Below are 23,103 nucleotides of genomic sequence, written 5' to 3' on the forward strand. Positions count from 1 at the left end.
CAAATTTCAATGACACCCTGGCCAGGTGGCTCAGTTGGTTAGAGCATTGTCCCAATATGCCAAAGTTGCAGGTTCGATCCCTGGCCAGTCGGAGCACACACAAGAATCAACCAAGGAATGCATAAATAAGTGGAACAACAAACTGATCTCTCTCTCTCTCTCTCTCTCTCTCTCTCTCTCTCAAACCAATCAATCAACCAATAAAGAAACAAATTCTAATGGTTATAAATAAAGTTTTATTGGAACACAACCACACTGATTTACTTACACACTGTCAGTGGCTAGGCATAAAGAGACAGTAAGGCAGCATTCAAATTCCCATCCTGGCTCTTATTAGCCACGTTGGGGTGGGGAGAAGCATTTTGTCCCCTTTAAAGCCTCAGGTTTCATTATGAAACAGGAATAATGACCCATACACGGAGGGCGACCATGGAGGGGACGTGCTAGTTAACAGTTCTGATCCTGAACCACACACCAGGCGTCTCTGAACCTCTGTCACCCCCAGGGTCCCCTGGGGGTGGACGCCACTGCCGTCCCAGTTCATGAAGCCCAAGGAGCACAGATTTAACTGCGGCTGGATGCACAGCCCATGCCTGCTCCTTCTGAGACACCGAGCACAGGGCGCAGCTCGCAGGGGGTGATCCTCTCCACAGGGCACACGGGCTGTGGTCAATCCAGGAGCGTTTGTTGATTGAAGGCTGAACAGTGGATTTGGGGGGTGACACCTTCCAGCCCCAGATTATAGGCCCTCACCCCGCTCCTCTGCCTCCCCCAGGCTGCCTGAGGTCCGCGTCTCGGACAACGGTCCCTACGAGTGCCACGTGGGCATCTATGACCGTGCCACGAGAGAGAAGGTGGTCTTGGCATCGGGCAACATCTTCCTCAACGTCATGGGTGAGTGCTGGGCCCCGGGCTGCCAGCATCACAGCAAGGAGCTGTGTGTGTGTGTGCGTGCACCTGCGCACAGGGGGGCTGTCCTGGTCACCGCCTGCCAAAATGCCAGTTGCGCTGGCAGTGGACCCTCTTTCCCACCCTAGCCCTTGAAGTGTGCCCAGTGAGTCCTTGCCACAGAGGATTTCTTCTCAGGGACCCTGTTCTTCTAAGATCACTGAGACCCTGACCTCATGAAGACAGAGCTGCACTTTGTCCTCAGATACCAGGCATTTAGAAGGGGTTCTGACACACTGATTAAGACACATGAGGAACTGAAGATGTAATCAGAGCTGCCCCAAGGTGTAACCGTGGGGCAGCAGGCTGCTCTGTCTCTGGGCCTCAGTTTTCCCTTCAGTAAGATGGGAGTGGGATGCCGGCCTAATGCATCACTCATGGACCACGCAGCTCCAGGCTCTGTGACCCAGACCCAGCGAGGACACAGGGAGGGAGGTACGGGGACCTGTAGGAGCAGCTGGGTGGGCACTTTTCCCAAGCTGAAGCCAGGACCCACGTTCAAAGAAACACCCGTGGGGGAAGTGCAGTGGGGTGGGTTCTCCTCAGAGGGAGGAGCTTCCCTGGGGGTCTGGGACATCATCTCGTAGTGATGCACACCTGCTGCCGAGAGGATGCTCTGACCCGGCCGCCCCTCCCCTGCCTGAACCTCCCAAGGCCTTTGCTGAGACGTTGAGCATTGAGTGATGGGGTAGAAAGCACAGTAGACTGGATGCCAGGGCTCTGGGGTTCTGATGCTGTCTCCGTGCCTTCATTTACATATGCAAAATGGGGGCGATAATGCTCAAGGCCGGCTCTGGCTGCCTGGATCCCCCACTCAACCCTCTGTTTCTCCATTTTGTAAAACCAAGGGCCTCGCTCCCAGTGGTGTCCGAAGCCCCATTAGCACAGAGGTCCTTGCCAGAAACACTCTCAGATTCTGCTTCCAGAACTCTAGGGGCTTGGCCTCAACTCTGGGCTCCAGTGTTCTCCGATTTTCTTATCAAATGATATTTATCAGGGAAACAAAGCTGCGGTGCTTGGGCGATCAATGAGAGAATAAAGGCTTTGTTGAAAGCCGCAGCTTCTGGGGAAATTGAAAACCTCCAAAGGCCAGACCTCCAGAAGGACATTGATTCCCACAGTGACAGCCTGCGGTGTGCTCTGGCTTCCTGGGGGGCGGACCCTGGCAGGGAGGTGGCGGTGCCAGGAAACCCTTTCCCCCTTGCAGTCACCCATTCACTGGCCGGCTCCTGTAAAGCATGGACAAGGAGCAGTCCCGGTGCCCAGCCCCAAGCAGGGCCACACCAAGGAACAGACTCAGTTTGCACCATCAACAGGTTCCTAGTCCCATCAGAGACATGTGAGCAATCCTTCATTCATTAGATGCTTACTCATTAGATGCATCTACTATGTGCCAGGTAATGGACACACACCTTCAACAGGACAATATCTCTGTCCTTGGGGAGTCTGCATTCAGTGCGTGGGATAAACATAAAATACAGGCAGAGAGGAATAAGTGAGATGATTGTGGATGGCGATAAATACCAGGGAAGGAAATTAAGCAGGGTCATGGGGTTAAGAAGGACCGAAGGTGGGGCAGTGGCCACTTTCAGGAGAGGACTCAGGGGAGACCCCACAGAGGCTGCTGGGCTCAGCTTTCCATGTTATATCATTTGGTCCTCACTACCAACCTGAGGAGGGTAGGTACTAGTGTGAGCAACCCCATTTTACAGATGCAGACTTGGAGGCACAGAGAGAGCAAGCTACTTGCCTAAGATCACACAGCCGGGATCACAAATTCTTCCTATGATATTAGGCAGCTCAGTGTTGGGACCACAATTTCAGAGCACTGAGCTAAACCTCTAAGTATTCAAAAAAAAAAAAAAAAAACCAAACTAATTCTGTTTTCATTTATATTGACACAATATCAACATCTGTATCTGTACGCTTGTCTGTGTACAGTGTATTTCTCCCCCACCTTCTAATTCCCACTTCACTTTGCCCCAGACACAGGAAAATGGCCCCATCCCTGCAGCACACAAGTTAAGGACAGATAGGTTTGGATTCGAATTCCAGATCCAGCACGTGACCTTCGGTTCGTTAGCCTCCCTGGCCCTCAGTTTCCCCATCTGTAAAATAAGGACAAGGATGGTGAGATTTAAATTAGATGAGGTTTGCAAAAACACCCAGCCCAGTGTGGGGCAGCCAAAATGTTTAGTAGGCCAGACTTCGCGGTCTTCATCATGGCTGTCTCCGACCTGCTCACTCGAAGGCTCAGCAATGGCTGCCTCGTGCCCCTGGCTTCAACCCCTGCACGGAGAAGTCGTGTCCACGAGTCATGACTCCTAGGATCTTTTTTTTTTTTCCTGTATTTTTCTGAAGCCGGAAACGGGGAGAGACAGTCAGACAGACTCCCGCATGCACTCAACCAGGATCCACCCGGCACGCCCACCAGGGGGTGATGCTCTGCCCACCAGGGGGTGATGCTCTGCCCCTCCGGGGCGTCGCTCTGTTGCAACCAGAGCCACTCTAGCGCCTGGGGCAGAGGCCATAGAGCCATCCCCAGCGCCCGGGCCATCTTTGCTCCAGTGGAGCCTCCGCTGCGGGATGGGAAGAGAGAGACAGAGAGGAAGGAGAGGGGGAGGGGTGGAGAAGCAGATGGGCGCTTCTCCTGTGTGCCCTGGCCGGGAATCGAACCCGGGACTTCTGCACGCCAGGCCGACGCTCTACCACTGAGCCAACCTGTTTTCATTTATATTGACACATATATCAACATTTGTATCTGGCCCGGCCAGGGCCATTACTCCTAGGATCTTTAAGCCAGTCTGAGAAAGGAACGTTTATAGCTTCGTAAAGGGCCCCAGCTCCACCTCCTTGGCCTCTTCCCGGAGGTCTGCCTAGGGGAGGAGCCAAGATACAGCCCCATGTTGACAATGACAGTAACACCTCACCCTTCGCCAATTTGAGCCAGTTCCAGAGTGCTTTCAATCGAACATTCCACCTGATCCTCACAGCTGCCCCTCAGGAGGACAATGATCCCAAATTCACAGATGATGAGGCTGGAGGAAGTAGGGCTGGATTTGCTCTGGGCCCCACAGGAACCATGGCTGACCCTGTCCCTGTCCCTGTCCCTATCCCAGCATGGTTTCCGCGGCTTGCCCGAGGCTGGAATGGCGAGGGGAGGGTTGGGAGGGGAGGAGGGGTGCAGTATGAGGGGGTTTCCCTGCAGCGTCTTCAGTAATCCGGAGGCCAGGTCAGTTGTGAGGCGGGAACTGGCTTGTGCCCGTAGCGCTGACCCAGGCTCAGAGACTGAAGTGACTTGGCCAAGGCTGGGAAGGTTAAAGGCGATAACCCACGGGACAGAATGTTCTGGGCTCGGGCCACTTTCCAGGGGTCCGTCAATAGTATAGTATCAACAAATAGTGATTATGCCAGTTAAAAATCTGGTACAATTAGAAAGGTTAAAAATGGTGCCACTCTGCCATGGAGATGGTCACCTGAAACCTATATATTTGTATTGACTAATGTCACCCCATTAAATTTAATTTCTAAATAAAAAACAAACAAACAAAGAAATCCTAAAAAAAAATATTGTGCTGCTCTGTCCCCTACTTTTCTAACTCCTTTAAATATATGTCAAGGCCAGTTTCAAAAATTAAAACCTATTCATTGCTTTGGCCTCTCTGTGACATTGCTGGACCCTTTCCTGTCACACACACACACAAAGACCCTGCTTTCTGATGAGTGGAGGTCATCGAAAGTAGGGGTCTCCTTTGTGCCACAAGAGAGCCTAAGGACCAGGGCAGCCAATGGTAATACAGGATAGCCCCTGTCCAATTTGGGAGTCACAGGGAAGGTCCCCAGGGCAGTGGGGAGAGGAGGACCTGGGATCTGGGGAGCCGGGCACAGCCCAGGGCCCCCTGTGCATCAAAGGCCCAGAGCCGTGCTGGGGAGCGGCACCCCAGCCTGCCATCGCCACAGTTGCACCTAGCACGTTCTGACACGCCGTTTCCAGAGGCCTCCGGGTGGAGATCAAAATGTGAGAGTGGCTGTAATTTCACGCCTATAACAACCCCCGCTATGTGGCGGGGAGAGACATTTGGGAGCCCCATGGGTGACACCGAGGGACCGTGCCGCACGCAGTCATTAAAATGTTTTCATCCGAGCTGCAGATAAATTGTAAGCCAATTTCAAAGTTGCACGCTGGGCCCCGGGAATGCATTATACACAGTCACGGCGACATCGCCGAGGCTCTTCTCGGTGGTGCAGGTCACACGGGAGAGCATGTTAAGGGTGTGAAGTTACAATCAATTACATGTTGCGAGGCCCAGGCACCCCCACCCCATCCAAGCTGCTCTCGGTGCCACCGGAAGACCAAGGCACAGGATTCTCTGCCACCCTCGCCGTGCAGACCTGTCACCACCGAGGGGGCTCTTCCAACCCACAGCTAATCATCAAGGCCACTTCCCATCAGACACGGTCGGTGTGCCCAGCTGTCAACCCACAGCTAATCTGGTGACCTGCACGAAAGCCCGCCGAGGCAGGCTGTGTCATCCCCATTTTACAGATGACAGAACAGAGGCTCTGAGAGTTTAAGCAGCTCCCTCCCACCCCGTGAGTGACGAAGCTGAGGGTCCCACCAGGGCTCTCCTAACAACTCAGAACTGCCAAGGGAAACGTCCCTCCCTTTGATCCGAAGGCGGTTAGTAACTCAAATGCCAGGAAGCGTGAGGGGAGAGAGAGTGGAGAGAGAGGGGGGACCTCACCTGGGTGAGACTGAGGACTCACGAGGAGCCTTTGGCTCTCCGAAGCTCAGATAGGCGAGAGGGGCTGTCCCTTCAGGGGCCTGTGGAGTCTGGGAGGACTCCCTTCCCGTGCCCCACTGCCCATGGGTGATTCTCCGTGCTCTGCGACCCAGGGCCCCTCACTACGCCAACACTCCAAAAGGAGCACTGGACTTGGTGTCCAGCAGACCTGAGTTCAAATCCAGGTCAGCTTCTACTTGTGACATGGGCGGGCTGGTCTCGAACTTCCTTCCTTTCTCATAAAGGCAATCTCAGAATGTCTTTCTTAACTTGGTTAGACCTGCCAAGAACTATTCCCTATTTCCAAACCCGAACAAGAGCACATTCCCAGGTCCTGGGAGTTAGGACTTCAACATATTGGAAGGTGATTTTATTAACATTGCCCACGCACATGGGTGTTCTAAATCTCCTTCAGGCATTCTTCGTTTGTTCATTTGTTTAAGAAATATTGAGTGAACACCTAGTTGCGGGCGTGGTTGGTGAACACTGGAATTCAGATCCAGCAATGAGACAGAGAAAATCCCCCATCCGCATGGAACTTACCGTGCAGGGCGGGAGGGATGCGGACAGGGACAAGCAGACAGCTGCAGATGCGGGTGTGAGCAGCGGGAAGCGGGACTATGGGAAGGGGTGGTCAGCAAGGGCTCTGCACGGTGACACTCCAAGGAGGCGAGGCCCGAGCCATGCAGGCGTCATGCCTTCATGCGACTGATTCAACGACTACTTCTTCCGCATCTCCCCGGGCGGAGCAGGTCTGGATGCTAGGAACACGGTGGAGAAGAAGGCCAAGTCTCTGCCTTGAGGCAGTTCGGTTCCGTCACAGGGGATGGCTCGTGGTACCGGGGCAGATGCCGAGGCCTTGGTAACGGCGTTGTTCAGTCTCCCAGCTCCCCATCACACATGATTATAAACTGTACGACTCTGTTTTAACTTGGTTACATCTGCAAATACCCTATGTCCAAATAAGGGCACATTGACAGGTACTAGGGGTTAGGACTGCAACCTATCTCTTTTGTGGGGGGGAAGGGAGGAACAATTCAACCAATCATAGCCACTGGGCCAGGAGATAACAGAGCAGGATTCGCTGTCTGACTCTGAATCTGACAGTCTCCGCTCCCAACCACATGGGTCACCCTTCACTGAGCATCAGCTAATATGCCAGGCACTGTGCTAAGCTACCCATAAGTTAACTTAACGAACCGTCACACCAGCTGTCGTCGATGGGTACTTCCGTTTCCCCTTTGACTGATAGAGAAACCCCGAAGTTCTTTCCCTTGCCCAGGCCGCCCAGCCAGAGAGTGGCAGAGCAGGGGTAAACGCATCCTACACATTTAGTCACTTTGCTCTGTCAGAAGTCACAAAGGTATTGACAAACATTGATCAAATGTTCTATCTCTGGGTTCCTCTCTCTCTCTCTTCTGGAGGCTTTCAAGTAAGGTTGGCAGATGGAGGTAGAATTTTGGAATCTAACGCCACAAAGGCACCAAACCACACCATATGCTTTCCAAACCTGGAGCCAAGGCACCCCCCCCACCTCCCCCCACCCCCAGGAAGCAGTTGATAATGGACTCTATACAGTTTGGCCTTTTCTTCCCATTATATTTTTACTGAATATTTATTAAGAGCATCTGGTGTTCCCCCCCCCTTTTTTTAAATAAACTGTTTTAATGAGATATAATTCATATAACATAATTCAATCACTTAGAGTAGACAGTGGTTTTTAGCATATTCACAGAGTTGCACGATCACTTTTAGAACATTTTTATTACCCCCCAAAGAAACCCTGTACCTATTAGCGATTGCCCCTGTCCCCTCCCCCCTCCCTCCAGTCTTAGGCAAACACTAACCTACTTCCTGCCTCTGGGGATTTGGCTGGACATTTCGTGTTAGTCGGATTACGCAATATGTGCTCTCATACAATATGTTGTTAATAGGATTATACAGTAGTAGAATGTCCTCAAGTCATCCACACGGGAACACAGATCAGCGCTCCGTTCCTTTCTACAGCAGTATAATACTCTCCTGTGTGACAGGCGACATTTTATTTATTTTATCTATCCTTTCACCAATTGATAGACATTTGGGTTGTTTCCACTCTGGGGCGATTGTGAATAATGGTACTTATGCACATTCACGTTCAATTTTTTTGTGTAGACTTGTGTTTTTAATTTTCTCGTACAGTGGTGTTCGGATTTGCATTTCTCTGACGCCTAAGGATGGGGAGAGTATTCTCCGGGCTCCTTGGCCATTTGAACATCTGCTGCGGAGAAATGGCTTCAGATCTTTTGCTCATTTTCAGTTCCATTGCTTGTCTTTTTATCATTAAGTTGTGAGAGTTTTTCATTCCAGATATGAGGGCCTTGGCAGGTGTATAATTTGCATATACTTTATTCTGTTTTGAGTTATCGGTGCCCTTTCTCGGTGGGGGTCCTTTCAGGGGGGGGAAAAGAAAGGTTTTCATTTTGATGAAGTCCGGTTTCTCTATTTTTTTCTTCTGTTGCTTGTGCTTTTGATGTTGTAATCTTAGAAGGCTCTGCCCGACCCGAGGTCATAATTTATTCCTGTTTTTCTTCTAATAGTTTTTTTGTAGGTTTTAACTCTCACATTTAGGTTCAGGGCCCATTTCAAGCTGGTTCTTCTACCGTGAAGCGAGGGAGGGGTCTACTTTAATGATTTGCATGGGGATGCCTGTTGTCCCAGCACCGTTTTTTAAATAGACTTTTCTTTCCTCATTGAGTAGTCTCGGAATCCTTGCTGAGATTCAATTGACTGTAAATATGAGGGTTTATTTCTGGACTCTCTATTCTATTCCCTTGGTCTATCTGTCCGTCCTTATGCACTTCTGGTGCTTTCTGGAGCCATTTGGCCACCTCCAGTCCGACTCTGCCGCTCCCCAGCTGTGTACCTTGGGACAAAGAGTTCACAGGAAGCCCTCCTGTGGCCTGTTCCTCCCGCTTTCCCATGACAAGAATCCCGTGCTGGGGTTGGTGTGTGCTCCTAGAGGGACAGAGACCACAGGCACGCTGGGGGCTGATGCAGGCTGAGCCCACTTCCGTGAGGCCAGAACCTGGGATTTCCAGAGACCCGGAGCTCTGCTTTCTAAGACCAGATTCCTAAACTCGATTCTCTGGACTTTCAGCCCCGTGCTCCTCTCTAGAAAAAGGAGCCCATTCCCAGAACCAATCATCGGAGGGTCGAGGACCTCCCTGACTGGGGAGGGAGAGGTGTCGGTGGCTCCCTGTGGGATGGGGGGAGCTGTGGGCTGACGGTAGACCCTGCGTCCCTCCAAGGCCTGTCGACGCTCCCGCAGGCCTGCACAAAGAAGGAACACACGTCTGAGTCTCTGAAGGGAAAGGGGCTTCAGTCTGCAGGACCCCCTCTCCAGGAGGCTGCCTGACGCAGGACAGCAGTGGGGGATGGGAGTTGCAGGTATATATGGCCACCCACAGGGCAGGTTAGATCCTTGGAGGGAGGCTGCTTGAATTGGAATCCCTGGGGGTTCACAGGCAGGGTAGCTGGGAAGCAAGACTCCTCTGAGCCACCATCAGCCCTCTCCGGAACTCAGACCGCCCGCTGGGTGGGAAATGATCAGCTCCTTCCCCTGCCTTGGAGCCTGAGCAGAGGAGCCTCCTGCTGGGATTGAACTAATTACATGAACTGGCCCCAGGCGACTGCAGTGGCCACAGGCTCCAGAGAGCACATGCTGCTGTCAGGAAGAGGTATGGGCAGCTTGGGATCCAGGCCAGAGCTGCAGAGGGGACCCAGGGCAGTGTGGGGCACAGGGGCAAACCCACTTTTGATCCCAGAAGCCCCCAGAGTCCTATGGACCAGACCTGGGCACTCCTGTCTTCCAACTGAAAGTCTGGGCGGGTCCACCTCCAAGCCCTCTTCCCTCCTCCACCCCCCATCCCACCCCCTCTGGGTGCAGACAGCAAGGGCCCCAGGCCCTCCATACTAGAAGCCATGGGGCAGGGTAGCTGCCACCTGAAGAATTATCTCTCTATCCAAGTAGGTCGACTAGAAACAGCGTTTACTTCCTCGGAGAGTTGAGGAGTGGTTAAGGGTATGAGCCTTGCATTCAGCCATGAATTTGGAGCCCCGTTTGCAACTATAGTAATAAAAGTGGCAAATGTTTATTGCACGTTTACTATACACCAGGCACAGTTCTATTTTGCACCTGCCAACACATTTAATTGTCATAACAGCCCTCTAAGGTTGGGTCTGCTGTTACCTTCCCCATTTACAAGTGTGAACACAGGGATGCTGAAGATCGTGCCCAGGGCACACAGGTCCAGGAAGGACAGACACAGGAGTCCAGCCCAGGCAGGTGGGCTCCAGAGCCCCTGGGCCCAACCATTATACACACTGAGCCTCAGTTTCTCTCTTTGCTAAGTGGGGGGTTACAGTAGCACCTCCCCTGTGTCCCAAGCTCTCAGTGAGCTCACGAGAAAGGTACTTGTTCTGACTTCTCACCCATTTTGCCCTGACCTTCACACGCTAAATGAGGTGGACCTAGGGATGGTTTCAGAGCTGCAGGAGGGGACATTTGTGTCATGGGAAGTCTCTAAGCCAGGCAGTGACCGCCCTGGACTCCCACCTTGGGCACTGGTAGAGGAGTCAGGAGAGAACAGAGCCAACAGCCCTGAGCCTAACCTTACCTTCTCTACTACAGTCTGGCCGTGACTTTTCCTCCCCAAGCCTCAGTTTCCTCATCTGGACACTGGGGGCTAGGAAGGCTCCCGCATCACACAGCGATGATGAGGAACAAATCAGATGGTACACAGAGAAAGTTCTGGGGGCGAGGCGGGCAGTGAGAAGGGGAGGGAGGCGGGAGCCAGCCCAGGGCTCAGGCAGTAGAGGTGGAACATGCCAGGTGTTTCCAGACAGAAGCCACAGGATGTGGGACCAATTGTAAAGATGGGAGCAGCTGTGGGGGACCCGGCAGAACCCGGCATGAGACAGTCCCCTGAGAAGGTACCAGTGAAACTGTGTTCTCGCTTAGCAGAGGTAACTACTGGAAATGGGCCATCGGGGTGGAGAGGCCAGGGCTGCAGTCCTAAGGACCCTTGTAGGCCTCCTCCGCAACAGCCAGAGCTCCTGGGGGAGTGCGGCTCGATGGGCAGAAGGGGCACAAGACAGAGGGCTGGGCCCGGCTGCCAGAGGGGCTGCAGCCCTGGGACTGAGGCCTGAGTGACCAGGGTCTTCCAAGGTGGACATGAGAGCACCTTCGGAGACTGGACACGGCCATCTTGAGTGCCTGGACCTGGCCGGGGACCTGGAGGAGGGCCGCCTACTCTGCCCGCCGGCCTGCCCAGGGGCCCCCAGCTATCGGAGGCCACCGCTGACAGCCAGGTCGCAGATGGGCTGGGGGCTCAGGGGAACACTTTGGAGTTAACGGGGTCATCGATCAAGGACGGTCACTTCTCGGCCTCAGCCCCAAGCGTGCCAACCGCCTCCTGAACAGGTTTCTGGAATCCTCCGTCCCTCCCTCTCTGAACACTACAGAGGAGGAATGCCCCTGACCGCAGCCCACTGTGTACTCAGTGGCAGGTCCTCTAGTCCTCCACCTTATTGACAGTGGGCCAACTGCAGCCTGCTCAGAGAGGTCAAGGAACGTGCCGGATGTCCCACAGCAGTGAGTGGGCTGGGACTCGAGCTCAGATCTGCTGGGAGCCAGAGCCCTCGGTTCTCCCTCTACACGAGGCTGCCAGGAAGGTGGAGGGACATTGTCACTTCCAAGTACGGGGCATTATGGCAGCCAGATGGGCTCGGCCAGAGACCAGGGGCCCTCTCAACAGACAGCTTGGAATATTTGGGCTGCACTATCAGCTGCTACTCCCAGCCGTCCGGGGAGTCAGCGAGATCAGTGCCCCCATTTTACAGAAGAGAAAACCAAGTCTGCTAAAAGTACATGCACACCCTGGGGGGGGGGGGAGGGTTGGAACCTCACGGGCTCATGACCGTGGTTGGAAGGAGCTGACAGCTCAGTCCAGCCGTTTGCTCTGTTGTGGATCTTGTCCCTGGGGCCACAGAGCGGACATCACCAGCCCTTCTCTGAGGAAGACCATTTGCTCATTCATTCCTCGCACTCACAAGTTCTTGATTTAACCAATATTTTTCAGCACCTACTATGTGCCCGCTGTGGGGGCAGGACTGAGAGAGATTCCTCTCAACATGGCACAGCCAGGATATACAATAATAGTGGGTTTTGCAGTTATAGGGTGCCAAACATTGCTCCAAACATCTTAAATGCATTAATTCATTTAATCCTCACAACTCCAAAAAAAATATACTTCTATTATTTCCATTTTAAGAAATGAGAAAACTAAGGCCCAGAAAAGTTAAGTAATTTGCCCAAGGTCACACAGCAAGTGAGTGGCAGAGCTGGTTTTTAAACCCAGGCTGCCTGGCTAAGGAGCCTCTCTATAGTCTCTCAAAGAATGGCCCATTGTGCCCTCCTGAGCCCAACTGTCGAGATTCTGTTGTTCCCTGGAACTGTCTAGGAAGGTGTCTGCAGCACCCCAAGACTCTCACCAGCTACTTGGACCTTCTGTGTCTCACAGACCAGGACTTGCCTCTGTGCTGGGGCTGCCTCCTTCCACTTCCTTCCCACCCCTCCAAGCCCCCGTCTCCCAGGCCCTGCAGGTGCATCATTAAACTGTGACAAGTGTTAGGTCAGTGCCATGCTTTATCCTCTCCACCGCTGGGAGCTGGATTTAGTGTCTCCAGCAGAAGGTAAACTTCCCCTCCCCGGGACGGGGCCCTTAATTACAAGTGATATGTGGCTGTTGAAATTACAGCGCCTCGAGCTCAGAGATTTGAGGTTACAGGTGTGAGCAGAGCTGTGTCAAGAGCTGGGGGAGCAGAGACAAGGCAACTAGGGAGGCAGTGAGCTGGCCCCCTGGAAGCCCCTGCGGCCTGTAGATACTCCAGGGGAGAAGCAAGGAATCCTACCACTTCACGTACAAAAGGGGAAACTGAGATAAAAAACAACAACACTCCAAGCTGGCTTGGCCCGGGAGTCAGCAGTCCTGTCTCTGCTGCTGGCTTGCTGCACACCCCTGACCTCAGTTTCCCTATCTGTACATGAGGGGGCAGGACATCTTCACTCCCTCCTTAGGAGTGATAATCTAAATAACAATTTTAATAATCATAAGAGTCTTAATAGCAAAAAGCTAGCTCCACTCGAGTGCTTATTATGTGTCAGGCATTGCACTAAGTTCTTGGAGAGCCTTCTCATGTTTAATTCTCATGACAGCTGGTGGAGGAGTGCGTGTGGTTATGTCCATTTTACAGAAAAGAACATCGAGGATCAGAGAGATAAAGCCACTTGCCCACGGTCACAGATGACCAAATGGAGAGTCTCAGCTGCTCTCTCTGAATACAGAGCCTGACTTCTAGGCTCCAGGGATAGAAAGAGAGACGAGAGACCAGTGTCTGCCCTGAAGGAGTCTCTGAAAGGTGGGGGAGGCCGAGAAGGGCACAGGTTCCCAGGAGAAGGAAAATAAGGGTGATGGGGGAGGACTAAGGTGCAAGCTGGAGCGTCTCCTCTAGGAGGAGGAGTTCCAAGGAGGGAGCGTCTCCTCTAGGAGGAGGTATCAGGAAGGCTTCATGGAGGAGGTGGCATAAAGCTGGGCCTCGTTGGCTAAGGGCAGACAGGACAGGAGGCATTTCAGGCAAAAGGAGCCCTCTTTAGGCCACAGTGTGGAAGCATCAAAGCAGGGCAAGCAGGGAGCACCCCTGCATGTCAGGATCCCACAGTGGCATAGGTAAGGAATACATAGTTAGATTGTCATATAACAACAGCTGACATTTATTCCATGCTTGGCCAGGGTTTCAGTATTTTGTATAATGCTCATAAGAACCTATCAAGTAGCCTGACCAGGCAGTGGCACATTGGATAGAGCATCGGACTGGAACACGGAAGACCCAGGCTCGAAACCCTAAGGTTGACAGCTTGAGCGCGGGCTCATCTGGCTTGAGCAAGGCTCACCGGCTTGAGCCCAAGGTCGCTGGCTTGAACGAGGAGTCACTCAGTCTGTTGTAGCCCCATGGTCAAGGCACATATGAGAAAGCAATCAATGAACAACTAAGGTGCTGCAACAAAAAATTGGTGCTTCTCATCCCTCTCCTTTCCTGTCTGTCCTTCTCTCTGTCTTTCTCTATCTCTGTCACACACACACACAAAAAGAAACTATCAAGTAGATATCAGGATGAGCCCCATGTTACAGATGGAGCAACAGGCACAGAGAGGGCAAGCTAGCAGCTGGCACAGCCAGTATGTGGCAGCTTGGTTCCCAAGCCCGTATAAGGACTGACTGCTGTGCCTAGTGCTGGCAGGAGCAGGGGGAGGTGAGGAAGGGGCCTTTAGGAAAGGCTCCTCTCACACCAGGCTGACACAGGGCCAGACTGCCCTCTGTCCACTGGGCTCAGCTACAGGCAGAGAGGAAAGGCAAGGCCACAGCAGGTTCCTGAATCCAGTGACATCTGTCCAGGGATGCCACAGAAGCCAGCTGGGCCTGGGAAGCTCCCTGCAGCAGCCTGAGGATTTGGGAATAGGAGTGAAGGTAGAGAGGATATTCACTGGGCACCTATAGTGCCAGGCACAGCCTCCCAGCTGAGTCCCCAGGCCCAGTAGAGGAGAGACCTCCCCACCTCCCCCATTGGGGGAGCCTGGCCCTCTTCTGCTGACCAGTGCCTCTGTCTGACAGCTGGCCAGGAGGTCTTCCTCCTCTCTGCCTTGAACCCTCCAGACCTCCCCACACAGAACAACAGACTGTTGGAAATGGAGAAGGATTTAGGAATTTTTAGTCCAGCACTGTGGAAACCTCCCCAGAGTGACCACCAGTAAGTAGAGAGGGTGGTAAAGTAATGTCTCCACCCATCCCCCCCAATCCTGCCCACTGCGTACCTGGGGACCCAGTGGGTCCCAGACTCAGGCTGCAGAGGAGGACACTCACTGAGCAAATTTGCACCCCCCACCCAGTGACCCCTGCAAAATCAACTCAGCACATACTCACTGAGATCTGCCCTACGCTGCCCTGCCCTGGGACCCCGGTCAGTAGAATGAACAAGTGTCCCTAGTGTGAGGAGCTCCCGGGCCAGCGGCCCGAGTGAGTGATGGAGGCAAAGGCCAGCCCCTGTTCCGGGACCAGTGATGGAGGTTACTGGGCACAAATTTCATGGCCAGTGGATACATGAACTTACTATACCAGGCCTCCCACAAAGAGCATCACAAACGTGAGCTCATTTCATCCTCACAGCAGCCCTGAGGGACAAGTACTGCTGGATTCCCATTTTACAGATGAGAAAACTGAGGCTGGTAGGGATCTGACAAGGAATGAGGACAGAGAGGTCAGAGGTAAGATAGCTGGTCAAGGTCCTGGTGCCATGGCGAGGCCAGAGCAAGAGGCCACGTGTGCTGGATCTCTGAAACACCCCACCCCCAAACCAAGCCCCTCCGCCCTGGCCGGGAGCTGGATCCCACTGGGAATGAAGCTTGGCTCTGCCTCCTCCAGCTCCTGAAAATGATGCAATCCAACAGATGTACGACAAAGCCAGTAGACTTAAATGTTCATCATAGAAACTGGACGACAGATACAAGGGTGCTCACTATACAATTATCTGAACTTTTAGATAGGTTGTAAATTTTGCATTGTAAAATGTTGAGGAGGAAAAAAAAATGCACACTTCCCTTTCCCTACAAGCCCTCTCTCCACAGCTGCTCTCCTCCACTCCCTTCTCGTCTCCCCTGGAAATTGCTTATGAGAATTAAGTGGCAAGAATGATTTACTTGCCCTCTGACTTGGAAATCAATCTTAAAATGCTGATAGGACAGGAAAGACTCCAGCTGCAGAGGCTTCTGGGAAATCTGCTGGAAGGGAGGCTCTGAGCTGGGGCTGGGCGCTGGGGGCTCTGCTGTGAGGTTGGCAGGAATGGCCCCTGCCATGTACTTCAGTCCCCATAAGCACCCCACGTGAGATAGGCACACTGTGGGGGAGGCTCAGCAAGCTAGCAACTGCCTAAGGGACACACTGTCTGTGAACAGAAGGGCAGTGACCTTGGGGCCAGATGTCTCAGGCCCTGGGCAGGAAAAGTCAGGGGTAAGACCTGTTCTGAGCCCCAGAACACTAAGGCCCAGTGTTTAGGGGAACAAAGTTCTTCTGGAAGGGACAGAAGTTTTCCAGGATGGGGGTAGAGGGGGGGGGAGTATGGTTCACTTAAAACCTTTAAGCTTCAGCCCACTGCTGGGGGGAGGGTGGGAATGTAGGCAGCCCTGGGCCTGAACTTGAGTTGGGTGCCACTGCCACTTGCCAGATCCTGATGTTCCTCCGCTTGCTAGGGTCTCCCCAGGCTTCTGCAGGCTTCCGGGGGCTTCTTTCATAAAACTGCAAGTATAACACCTGGTAAAATCACCCATGTGTGTAATATATACCTCTGGGATACATTGAAAACATCCCCCAAATAGCCAGACTAGCTGCTGTTTAAAACGGATTCATGTCACACCCCATAGATTTCATCTCTGCAGAAATGGCACCTATCTGGGCCTGAACACATTTGCTCTATTGCTACATAAACTACAATGGCATGGAAAGGGTTGAGGGAGCCTCACGTGGTGTCCACAGACAGACTGCCTCTAGCTAGCAAACCCCAGATGCAGGGTGGGTCTATACGGGACTGGCAGCCTAGAAGGCCAATCAGAAAACTGGGAACACTGACAAGAAGCCGATCAAAGCATGAGCAGAAAGTTGCCCAGCTGCGGGGGCAGGGTGTGGCACACAGGGAGTCAGAGAATCTCAGGAGAGCTCTACGTGAGACCCCTGTGCTGAGGCCTGAAGAGGTGCACTGAGGTTTGCCCTCCCTGCACCTTGCGCTCCCAGTCAGTAATAATTTTCACTACTGTTTACTGAGCACCTACTATGGCCCAAGTCCCTAGTTCACATAACACCACCATGGAGGGGGACTTGCTATTATTTCTATTTTAGAGGTGAGCAGAATGCAGCTAACAGAAGTCAAGGCTCTCACGATGAACTTGCATTAGAATCTCCTGGTGGACCCTACCCCATCTTAAGGGTTTCTGATTCAGCAGGTTTGGAATGGGGCTCAAGAATTTGTATTTCTAGCTCTAGCTGGAAGCTCGGTTGGTTGGAGCTACGTCTGGAAGCTCAGAGGTTGCCGGTTCGATCCCCAGTCAGGCACATACAGGAAAAGCTCCATGTTCTTGTCTGTCTCTCTTTCCTTGCGTGTCTCTCTCTCTCTCTCTCTCTCTCTCTTTCAAAAAAGGAAGAAGAAGAATTTGCGTTTCTAACAAGCTCACAGGAAAGGCTGATTCTGCCAATCAGAGACCACACTTGAAGACTTAGTCTACAAAATAGCATTAGAACACCAACCCAGATCCAACACAGAAACTGTGCTGACCTCCACACTGCCACCTTAAAAGTGTATATGTGTGTGCGAGCGTGCGAGCGTGCATGGTATTATTTCTTCATCAGCAGCGGTAACGGAATAGCATCCCGCTCTGCCCAGCCTCACAGACTCCACGGCTCGCACGCTGTCCCCCCCCCTCCAGCCCCCGCCCTGCTCCCCCAGAGCAGTCAGCCAGAGCCTCCAGTTGGGTTGTTAATTTTATCTTTCACCACTGCGAAAGCACAACAGCTGGCAGGGGAGGGACGAGGCAGGTGAGTGGGTGCTTGCAGCCAGCTCCCCGTGGAGAGGGAGGCGGGCGGATGGATAATGCCTGCAGCCACTTGGTTCTCTCGGTCTCTCCTGACATCCGCTTCACTCAGAAAGGCCCCCATCTCCTGGAAGAGAGGGTCCCAGGCAGCGGCCACCCACAGCGGCAATGACCTAGACCCTAGATCCCCCACCCTCGCCTTTGCATTAGCACAAGGCTTCCCACCGCTTTCAAGTTGGAGGGAGCAGTGGGCTCCGCTCAGCAGCTGCCACATAAAAGGGCCCGCTGCAGCCCATATAAGCACAGACGCCGCTGCGTTTATCTCTCCTGTCACTGATGGCGGCTCCATTTGGGGGCTCTTTGTCAGAGGTTTTTTTTTTCCCTTGGCTGCTGTTACTACTCAGTTCAATATTTAATCTTCCCATAAACCAAAGAGTTGTGCTTTTTCTCTTTCTCTTTCTTGCTAGAGTCCCACTCCCACAGTGAGATCTGCCTCCTGCTTCTGCGGAGAAAGGGACATGGGTGGGGCTGGAGATTTCTCTCCTTCCAAATTAGGCAGGAACTGGAGAGCAGGTCCCTTGGGTCATCCCCCATCCTCCCCCAACTCATGGCTTATTCACTTGACAAAGCTTTACTGAGTCAACTCTTGTGTCTGGACTTGGGATTCAGCCATAGACAAAAAGAGTGTCTGCCCTTGTGGTGCTTACATTCTGGTGCGGGATATCGGAGAAAGAGACAAGGATGCAAACCGATGCATGACACAATTATACATCCATTAAGATGAGCTCCAGGAAGAAATGACAAAGTGCTGTGACAGACAATAACAGGGGGACCGAGCTTAGATTGCAGGGTGACACTTGAAAGAGGAATAGGACCCAGCCATGCAAAAAGCTGAGTAAGGATTTCAGGCAGAGGAAGTGATAGATGCAAAGGCCCTGGGGTTGAAACAACCTTAGCGTGTTCATGGACCCCCCGTCCCCAATCTCAGTGTGTTTGAAGCATAGTGATGTGGGGAGGATCAAGACAAGGCTTGATAGGGAGCAGGACCCACAGCATCTCAGTGTTTTGGGGAATGCCTTCCGCAAGCGGGCTACACACCTGCCTGTGCCAGGAAAAATGAAGGATGCGGGAAAGCAAATAGGAATTAAAATCGAATTCCGGTGTGGCGGGCCTGTACTAGCTCTGAAGTTAGTTTGAAAAAAGACAAAGCTCTAGCCTCCAGGGAGCACACGGTCTAGTGGAGAAATGGATGTGGACCCAGGATAGAAAGACAAGCATCGATGAGTGTGACAGGAGCAGAACCCAGAACATAAGCCCTAATGAAGTCTGGCAATGTCCTGGGAGACTGCCTGGAGGTGGCAACACCTAAAGCCAACTCTGAAGGATGTGGTAGAGTTAACTAGCAGAAGCACTGGCATGTGCAGGGCAGGTGAGCCAGGTGAAGAAGGAAGCTTGGGCAGCTCAATGTGGCTGGAGCAGGGAGGGCTTCCTGGAAGAGATCCTCCTCTGAGCAGTATCTGATAGAAGCAGAGAGAGACTGGAAGAGAGGATGGGAAAGAAAAACTGAGATGTGGGACAAAAAAAAAAAAAAAAGAAAGGAAAAGAAAGAAATTAACATAAGGAACATGGATGCACATTTATATTCATGGACACTTTTATATTAAGAGGGCGGTTTTCTTTTTTTCTTTTTTTGAAATATAGTGTAATGACTAAAAGCTGATTGAAAAGGAAGGCAGTCAATAGAGCAGGCATGCTGAGAGGAAAGAATGGATTTTTGCAAATAATATAATTTTGAACTTGTCTTTTCCCTTCCCTCCCCCTCCCCCAAATCTAATTGATTACCACCCCATGATGAATGACTCTCAGAGCAGAAGTGTGCTAAGCACCACCATAAAGTGGTATCCAAGGATCAGGACAGATTACCCCTTCCTCCAGACAATGGCCATTCAAAGGAGAGAACGGAACTCTCCTATACGTCCCGCTCAGCCAAAGGATGGGTGTGGGCAGTTGGCGAGGTAATATACATAAATAATCCCTTTCTGTCTGTGCAGCACTTTGCTGTCCGTACAGAAGGCTTATGTTCCGTTTCTCATTGCTTCTCCTCTCAAAAATTCTGGAAGCTGAAAGTTTGGCAGGGTATGTTTTATTGAACCCATTTAAGAGTTGAGAAGACTGACACCTGATGGAGGGATCGAATGATTTACCCAAATTCCCATGGGAAGTCGGTAGCAAAGCCTGAGCTGAAACTTTGGTGTGACCCTGTAAGAGCCAGGACCCCGGCGGGAGTTGGGGTGAACCTCATGTTGAGAAGAGAATTTAACTCTAGTAGATACAGTTATGCACAGACATGGGGCGGACCTCTCTTTCCAAGAATGCCAGGATCCATACAAGAATAGGTTTGTGTTCCCAAATTGTAAAGACCACGGGATGAGCAGAGATACCGCATGATCTCCGGAGTGAATCATGCCGACCAGAACAAAGTTCTGCTTTCACGAGAAAGGGGAAAGGCAGAGCAATATGTCAGAGTTAATTTCATAAAACTGGTCACCAGACCATCACCTCACTGTGTTGATCTGAACTGTGGAATCTAAAATACCAACTCCTGCCTCCCCTGATTGGCTGTGAACCAGACCCGATGCAGATGAGCTGGGACATGCAGCTGTGTCAGATGCAAAGCCATGTTACCTTCCCTGCTACTAGACAAAAATCAAAGAAACTTCTAGCAGCAAGCCTCTTTGCTTGAGGCAAAGACAAAAATAAACTGGGAAGTCCACTGACTTGACTTGAGGTTGTTTGCAGGAGAGCTTATGGCAGTGGCCTCTGTTTGACCGTCAGGGTGAACTTGTAGACTGGAGGGGGGGGGGGGCTCTTCCTACTGCCCAGGACTGGGGTTACACAGTGTGAGAATGCGCCCGGTAGTGGTAGGCAAATCCTGAAGCTCTGCCCACGCTGGGTCCTTCCCGCCGCTATGACTACTATTTATTCTCTCTCCAAGCCACATAACGTGGGCCTGGCGTCTCTCCCCTGCGGAGGGTCCTCTCAGGTGCACAGTGCGCACCCCCAGGAGAGCTTGTTCTAGCACACACATCTCTGAAGACACGGTCTCAAAGTCCACAGGAATGAGGCACTGGTGGTGGGTCTGTTGGACACTGTCGCAGAAGAGCTGGGGAGAGATTAGTGAGCCAGGGGTCTCGGCTGATGACTCTGTGCCCGTCTCTGGCACCTAGATCACAGCCAGGTGACTGCTTTATACTGCTCGCCCCAGAGCCCGACTTCGAACTCGGCATTGTGCTTGTCTTTATGCCTATGCCTGCGGCTGGCCATCTGCCTTTGACTGGACACTGCTCCTGGGCCCATGGGGTCTGTTTCAGGATGGGCGCATAAGGGGGCTGCTCACTTTGACCTTGGGCAGAGACGGTAACAGGGAAGGGATGGAGATGGGGTTGAGGTTGGGGTTGGAGAAGGGATGGAGACAGAAATAAGGATTGAGGCTGGGGTGGGGCTAGAGATAGGTGGTGGGGAAGAGACCGGAAGTGGGGATAGGATTGGCCAGGGGGACAGGCGTGAGGATGAAGGTGGAGAATGAAATATGGAGGAGAAGGGATGGAGGTGAGGATGGAGGTGGAAATAAGGGTGAGAAAGGTCATTGGAAAGGCTAAGAGTAAAGGAAAGCTGTCGATGACAAGCCTACGAAGCAGTGAGTTGGTTGTGGAGGAGAGAGTGTTGTTCTTAGCCAAAGGAAGGGAAAAGCTAGGGGGAAGGGGAGCGGGTGATAGTGACATGTGGGGTGAAGCATCCTTAAGCAGCCAGGGATGCCCGGGTGTAAGCAGTTCCCTGCCTGCCTGCACTCGGGGCCCTGTGCCAGGCGAGGTGCAGTGACCCGGCGACTTCTAGGACACGGCGACTGAGGACCGTGTTGAGGGGAGCGTGTGGGAAGCCCGGGCTGACCGTGCTGAGATAGCAGCTCTGCTGTGTCATCGTCCATACAACTGAAATCTGTTACTGTCTTCTGAGCTTGATTAACTGTACATATTGCTAACACCTGCTCAGAAATATAACGAGGGACGGGAACACAGCTCCCAATCAGGGTCTGTGTGTGTGGCATGCATGACTTGGGTGCAGATTGCCAGAACGGGGATGTGTGCACGCACAGATGTGTGTGCATGTGCGTGTGCGTGTGTGTGTGCGTGTGTTGGGGGGAGCACCCGTGCTATGCCAAGGACCTTGGCTTGCATTTGGAAAACCTGGGTGCCAGTCTGCACCATTGACTTACAGTGTGACCATAGGCAGCTCGCTCCCTCTGTCTGACCCCAGTTCGCTTACCTGCAGGTGGAGGGTCTAATCCGGGGCTGTGTGTTGGAAATGCGATGCAAGCCATGTGTGTAACTCTTAAGTTTTCCAATAACCACAGTGGGAAAAGTTGTTAAAGGTGAAATTAATTTTGATAATATATTTATTAAGTTCAATATAGCCCACATGTTATTTCAGCATGTGACCAATATGAAATATTAATAATATAGTTGACATTCTTATCACAATTGTCTTCAAAATGTAGTGTGCATTTTATACTTACAGCACACCAGAACTTGAAAAAGCCACATTTTGAATGCTCAGTAGTCACATGGGGTAGGTGATCACTGTAACCAGGCAGTGTCAGTCCAGGGAGGGCATTGCTGGTCCCCCCATCACACTGTGAGCGCCTGGACAGAGACCAGGTTTTATTATCCCAGCCGGTAGCAAGGAGCCTCAAAGGAAGAATGTTAGTAAATAATATTGCTAAGATATGCAGCTGACACATATCGGGTGCACTTTTCAAACCCCGTCAGGTACCACCCTGTTGACTTCTCACAGGTACCCTATATTTTCATTTTGCAGATAAGGAATTGGAGGTTCAGAGAGGTTAAATAACATGCCCAGAGTCACACAGCTGTCAAGTGGTTCAGCTGGTCTTTGAACCCTGAATAGTTGAGTTTAGAGCCCACACTCTTAACCATTGTCCTGGACTACCTTCCTGTATTCATGACACAAATAATATTAGTTGAACTTGCTAAACTCTATCACAGGCTTAACTATGTGCCAGGAGTCTTGTAAGTATCATCTCATCTCAGAGCAATCCTCTAAGGAAGGGTCTAGGTGCCTGCTTCCTGTTTGCTCAATGAAAGCAGGAGAGAATGAATGAGTGATTTTGAAGGTGCCCCCTGCCTAGTGCTGAGCCTCCGGGATTCTTGGAGGGCGTACTTACACCGGTACATATGCCACCCTGAGCCGTGCCAGAGCTTTATGCCAAACTCTAATTGGCGTGGGCCTTAATCTTTGGGGCAAACGAGTCAAGTAGAGCCACCCACAGGAACAGTTTTGAAGGGACCTGGATTTAAAGTATCTGTGGAAGTTGAGATGTCCCAGGTGAGTGTGTATATCCGGTGGCTACAGTGTGTAGTTTGGGCCCAGGTACCAAAAGGTATGAGCTCCTTCCTTCTTTCCAGAGATCCAGGCGACACAGCTTCCTGTCACAGAGTTTAGGCTCTGGGCCTGGGGCACGTGGGTTCACATCCCAACTCCGCCAACCCAGGCAAGTTGCTTCACCCCTTAAGTTTCCTCATCTGTAAAATGGGAATCCATAAAAATCCATAAACCCACCTCCAGGACTCACAGTGAGGATTAAATGAATTAACGCCGGCGGGCGAGGGCTTAGAATGG

At 52.1% G+C, this 23,103-nt stretch overlaps 1 protein-coding gene across 1 annotated transcript in view; it reads left to right on the forward strand.

The window, feature by feature from the left end:
• Positions 1-23,103, forward strand: part of IGSF21 (immunoglobin superfamily member 21) — a 244,573-nt gene that overhangs the window by 205,248 nt on the left and 16,222 nt on the right. The window contains exon 4 of the mRNA XM_066372031.1: positions 776-894. Coding sequence (XP_066228128.1) covers positions 776-894 — 119 coding nt within the window. The remainder of the gene's footprint in view (positions 1-775; positions 895-23,103) is intronic.

The sequence above is a fragment of the Saccopteryx leptura genome, chromosome 3 (genome assembly GCF_036850995.1).
Source record: "Saccopteryx leptura isolate mSacLep1 chromosome 3, mSacLep1_pri_phased_curated, whole genome shotgun sequence".
Lineage (NCBI taxonomy): Eukaryota > Metazoa > Chordata > Mammalia > Chiroptera > Emballonuridae > Saccopteryx > Saccopteryx leptura.